Consider the following 6,402-nt stretch of genomic DNA (forward strand, 5'->3'; position numbering starts at 1 on the left):
ACGGTGACCCTTTTTTCCACTGGAAAAAAACTTACTAGTATACAATAAGGCCTCATGTCGCAGTATATGTGACATTGGATTAAAAAGCGTAAACTGACCCAAACCTGGGGCCTGTTTCATCGAAGATCACACGCCCATTCTTAGAGCTACCCCGGCGTAAAGCTGGGACAAGCATAACGGTTTGCCTTCTATCAAAGAGCGTATCTTGATGCCGGGACTAAATTTAGGCCAAAATTTTACGTCCACACATGCCAATGGTGAGGCATACGTTCGGGCGCAAACACAATTAAGCAAATAGTAAGGAACTATTTTCTTTAGCTACATGTACCTAGAGTTAAGTATATCGTAATCACTCTATGAACCTTCGTCCCATTTTAATAAACATAAGCCAGATAATGAATCATGCATTCGAGTTGACAAAACTATGAGTATTTTTTTAGACATAGAATGCATTTTCATACAGAATCCTTAGTAGTAAATATGTAAAGTTTATTTCTTGATTTAAAATATGTTCCTGTGTAAATCCTCTTGTTTCATGCAAATATATATTTCCTACGAAAATACAGATTTAAAACCTTTTTCTGTCTAAAACCTAATTAATTATATGTACACGAATCAGTTTTTATGGAATCTAGACATTAATTATCGACTGCGTAGTCATTAACCTGTATCAATTTCGGGTAGGGTATAACAGTTACAGTTACTGACAGTAACCCCCTCCCCCCACGAGTGTCTGTAATTAAAACTCTAAAATAGATATTCCAGCTTGATTGTAATACATTCTCCTTTCACTTTTAAGACTTTCAATATTGAAAATGTAAAAAATAAATTTATTTTTACAAGGTTTAAAAAAACATGCCTCCTTCAAAACCCTATAAAGCCATGCAGGTTTCTTTTCTAATCAGTGCCAGTATTCATTAATCTAGAATATTGTGTTAATCTGTACTTTGATGTACATGTATTACAGATATATGCACAATGGACAATGTTTAGGTATTTGCGCATGTGCAATGCAACGTTGTTAAGGACTTAGTCCAGTCCTGAGACTAAGCGTATCGTTTACGACTAGATTAACGCCAATTCGTGAAACGCAAATTACGCCTAACTTAAATTTTGGCCCAAGCCCCGGAAATACACCTTAGTTAAGGCTTAAATTTACGACTTTTGATATAAAGGGTCCCTGGTTATACTCGAATAATATGACCAAGAATTAGGGCCATTGCTTAAATATAAATAATTCATAAAAAAATAAATGAAATCAAACTAGCAAATGGAGACCAAAAATCATTTTGTTTTCGTAAAAATATAGAATATATCATATAAAAAAGAAAAAGTAAACCAAACGCTTACAATTCTTCTTGAACATCTCGTTAAAGGAAAAATTATAATGGGACTTATCTTAAGAATATACAGAATATTTTTTTCATTAAAATGAGTTATTTCATTTCAAAGAGAAACACATCCTTACAGAAGATGATTCATGTCTTTGTTGTTTTTTTATTAGTTAGTGAAAGTATTTGAGATTCTAATTTTGTAAAATTTTGTTATTTATTATCACAAAGGAACATTCCTTCCATGAATCAATCAAATTTATTGGTTTATAGATCCAATTTAATATTCTTACTATTTTGAAGGTTTTATTGATTTAGAATTACTCACTGAAACTGCTTCTTCATGCTTAAACCTATTGTGCTATTCAACCGTTTACGTATCATTTATTTTTGAAAATTTATTTTAAAGAAATTACATTTCTGGGATCCTTTCTGAATTAAAATGACATTTATATCGTTTCTATAATGTTGGTATTTAAAGTGATTTTATTTTGTTTTGCAATGTATTATGCTGAATCTGAACAAACTGACAACCCTATAAAGGTAACGTTATCGGGACATTGCGTTAGAACAAGCAGGATCGTAAATGTTTTACCTATTTTAGGACGGAAACAGTGTGTTCGAGATTGTTTACAGAACGGTAAATGCAAGTCAGTGAACTACCAAAAACAACATCTGAAATGTGAGCTGATATCAGCAAAACATGGTGACCCGGGATTTAGTTTAATACTGGGTTCAGGTTGTGAGTACATTGAAATGGAAAATCAGCCTCAGGTCAGTAATGATACTAATGTTTCCAATCACGATCTACTATTGATTTTTTTAGGATGGGATGGGGTGGGGTGGGGATGGATAAATCCTTGTTACAGATCAGCAGATTATTTGTATGAAAACATTAGATTGGGGGAGCGACAGAGCTAAATCTGGAAAGAATTTTAATTTTCTTGTGCATAAATGATTACCTGTGTACATCTTCAAGATTTATATCTCTGTAAAATTGAACTGATTGTAAACAATTCTACATGTAAGGGTTGTTTCTACGAATTCTTGTACTGTTTTTAGTTGAAAATGAGGCAATTTGCAATTACGACTTAAAATTAAAACAGTATCCATTAGTTACTTTAAAACTCAAAAGAAAAGAAAATATTGAACAAATATAGGATATATAAATGATTCATTAATGAAATGCATTTGATCGAATTGATGTATCACCCAAATTCACATAACAGTATAAATTCGCCTACTTTTTATTATTATCATTTTTTGAGCGATATTGTTAATGCTAGAAATTTCTGATCATCTTATTTGTATTTAGATATAATTACAAAGTCTATCATACGAACATTCAGTCTAAGAGAAATGTCAATCATAGAAGGGAAATATTTTCCTTATTTGTTAACGTATTGAAGAAAAAAAAAACAATAATGTAAAAATGGATACATTGTTTAAAAAATCAGTTCTTTCATATATTCAAGAAAATAAGACAAAAACAAAAAAAAAATACAAAGAAGTTTTGTGTTTAATAACAATATTTAGCGATTAAACGCAAAGTGCTGTGTGTTTAAACGCAATTATATTGCAATTGAACGCAATAAAAAATATTTCTTTCCCTGAACTGGCCACATAGGGCTTCTTTACAATGCATTGTAATTAATGAAAATTCTTTAAATTTCGAATGTACCAACAAGATAGGGAAATTGATTAAATATTATTTTTTTAAAGGAGTTTACTAAATCCTGTGGGACAACCTCTTGTAGTGGACATTGCACTTCTCTAACTAGCGGAAAACCATTCTGTACACAAGAATGTAAGTAATTCTATATCCTAATTCAATATTCTATATTGGCTGCATTTTGTTCTCATGAAACTTTTTAATCATTTTGCAAACATATGAGAATAACGCAAAACCGTTTTTAATCTACATCGAAATTCTACTCAATCTTTAGAGAAAAGATCGATAAAACATCTTTTAAGGAATCTTTATTAAATATTTATAGAATTTACCTTATTAAATTTGAATATAGAGTAATGTGCCATCCCTAAGGATTTGAAAAGCTTCTGTCTCTTAATCATAGGATATAAGTATACTGACAAAAATTTGGATTCATGATTATTTTATAGAGTTCATATTATTGCATGGATGATTTTTTTACAGAATCAATTCTTTACTTAAAAATAAATTGATTTAATTTTGTACCATGATAATCGATTTTTACAGCTAATGAAAAACGCCAAAGTATAGAATGTCCTTCATCATGGCAGGATATTGGGGACAAGAAATATTGCCTTGTAAACAATGCACTCTCCTGGCAGGCCTCTCAAGTATGTATGGAAATTACTCTGGATAAACCAATAATGCTCTTCATAAAATTTCAACAAAACGCAAGAAATGGTCATATGCATCAAAAGAGATGTCGGATCTTTTTGCTGGAAAATTCGATCTATATCAGTTTTAAATATAATTGTGTGTTCTTTTATGGGTTTTTTTCTTTTCAGAATAGCTGCATTTCGATGGGGGCAAATCTTTTGGCAATAGAAACCGAAGAAGAACAATCTTGGATTGGAGAAAAACGTAAAATTTATCTGTTGTCCTTGATTGATTAAAGTTTTCAATTCATCAAATCAGATTATATTATTTAGACAAAGGGAAATATCAGTTATCAATAGTTCTTTTTACTGAAAAAAGAAAACGCAAGTACTTTTACGAATGAAAATAAAATAACAATAACAAATAATTACCGCATTAAATATTTTACTTATATGTCATTTAGCTACACATATTCTGTAATTTGCAGTCTCTGGAAATGATTGGTGGATAGGGGGTACAGATGAGTATTCTAAGGGCATTTTTTACTGGAAACACTCATACACAGCGTTGAATTTCACAAACTGGTATGATGGGGAACCGAACGCACTTGCGGGAGAAGATTGCATCGAAATGTATTCCGGAGGTGGCTGGAATGACAATTTGTGTAACTCAACTCGTTCCTATATTTGTGAAAAATAGATAAAAAAATGAAGAACTTTTTTTGAAAGGAAAGTTACAAACCAAAGAGCTTTAAATGGCAATGTTGAAATGAAGTTCAAGTTTATAAATAAGACACATCCCCGGTTTAATCTGAATTACTCTTTTCTACTCAACAGTATATGATTGAAATTTGGATTTTTGAATATATCTTCTATGAAAACATTTCCATCTTCAGTGATATAACTGTTATATTTTTAGTTTATAAAATAAAATGCAAAAATGGACTCGAAGGAATTTGCACGAGGAGAATGGATGTTTTCTATTATTGCTAATTTCACTTTTAGTTTGGATCGAAAGTAAGTGTATATTCTGTGTGGAATAAGTTTTCAAAAGTGATATTTTTTTTTCATTCCCAGGGAAACATGTCTCCAAAATTTATAATAGGAAAACATCAGCATCTAATATTTTTAATTGCTTTTTAGCTCACCTGAGCCGAAGGCTCAAGTGAGCTTTTCTGATCAAAATTTGTCCGTTGTCTGTTGTTGTTGTCGTCGTCGTCGTTGTCGTCGTAGACGTTGTCGTTGTTGTAAACTTTTCACATTTTCATCTTCTTCTCAAGAACCACTGGGCCAATTTCGACCAAACTTGGCACAAATTATCCTTGGGTAAAGGGAATTCAATTTTGTTCAAATGAAGGGCCACGCACTTTTCCAAGGGGAGATAATCATGAATTTGTTAAAAATTAATGGCATTTTTAAAATATCTTCTTCTCCAGAACTGCTGGGCCAGGAAAGATGAAACTCATGTAGAAGCATCCTCGGGTAGTGTAAATTCAAATTTGTTCAAATCGTGACCCCCGGGGCAAGGGTGGGGCCAACGCAGGTATGTTAAGGAAGCATATAAGTAATTTCTCGGGAAATTTAGACTTTTTGAAGAAAATTAAGTTTAATAAATTACCAAAACCACTGATAAACGTAAACTGTTATTTACTATTGCATACAGATAAAAGTGTGTCTAAGGCAAAGACGTGCATTACCGCCATGGCATCACTTGACTTCTATTAATAGCAAAATTTTCCTTAATAAAAAGGCTTACAGAACAACATTACCCCGGAGTTTGATAATTTCTTTGAGTATGTAATTTAGCTGAAAAACATCTATTTTATCTAAAAAGTGCTGCTAGAATGCCACTATCTTGTCCGTAAAATATTTATTCCACACATTCGCACGAAACCTTACCCTTTGTTTTGAATTTTATACATATGAATCGAGATTTTTCGTACAACCGTGCTTAACTCGGGATTCTAGCAGCACTTTCCAAGTTTGTTTTAACGCAAACTTTCAATATTAACAAATCGTATGTTTTGAAATATCCAGCTTATTGTTGTTCTGTTGCATTTTTTGGTCAAGAATGACAGACGATAGGCCGATCGGGATACGTAATATAGCTGACTGTCTTCGAAAGAGAATATAATCGATGAAAATAAATTAGCATACCTGTTAAATTAATTGAACTCCATATGAATTTATCACAGTATTTTTGATATTTCCTTTTAAACTCCATTTTATGTATCGTTGAACATGCCGTCTTAGCCAAATTCTCTTTACACGACATAATCAATTTCCAGGTTACCTGATGTACACATATGACGTCATCGATAATAGATTTCAATCATAAAGACTTCTATACAGCATAACGAGATAAACACATTTTATTTTTGTTAATGTTTACACGTTTCTAATCATTTTCTAGAGTTAAATTACATAGCTAAATACCAATATTACGAAAACTTTATTTCTAAAATTGACGTCATCTTGCCTACTATGACGTCATAATGCAGCACTGATTTAGCCAAGGTAGAAAATTTTGTATGCTTCCTTATTCCTCCTGCGAAAATGGCCGACCCAAGTTTTACATAGGAATATATAAGAAAAATCTTTAGAAATCTTCTTCTCCAGAACGACTGGGCCAGAAAAGATGAAACTCATGTGGAATCATCCTCAGGTAGTGTAGATTCAAGTTTGTTCAAATCATGACCCCCGGGGCAAGGGTGGGGCCAAAATGCCCGACTCAAGTTTTACATAGGAATATATAGGAAAAATC

At 32.1% G+C, this 6,402-nt stretch overlaps 1 protein-coding gene across 1 annotated transcript; it reads left to right on the plus strand.

Moving 5' to 3' along the window:
• The first annotated feature begins 1,832 nt into the window (after window positions 1–1,832).
• On the plus strand, window positions 1,833–3,935 carry LOC134267119 (uncharacterized). The gene is made up of 4 exons (XM_062749339.1): window positions 1,833–2,105; window positions 3,054–3,138; window positions 3,550–3,653; window positions 3,828–3,935. The coding sequence occupies exons 1-4, from the start codon at window positions 1,833–1,835 to the stop codon at window positions 3,933–3,935; spliced, it is 570 nt and encodes a 189-aa protein (XP_062605323.1).
• The last annotated feature ends 2,467 nt before the right edge of the window (window positions 3,936–6,402 follow it).

This window comes from Saccostrea cucullata, unplaced genomic scaffold (genome assembly GCF_032062105.1).
Source record: "Saccostrea cucullata isolate Sc308-1 unplaced genomic scaffold, CSIRO_AGI_Scuc_v1 ctg8440, whole genome shotgun sequence".
In the NCBI taxonomy this organism is placed as follows: Eukaryota; Metazoa; Mollusca; class Bivalvia; order Ostreida; family Ostreidae; genus Saccostrea; species Saccostrea cuccullata.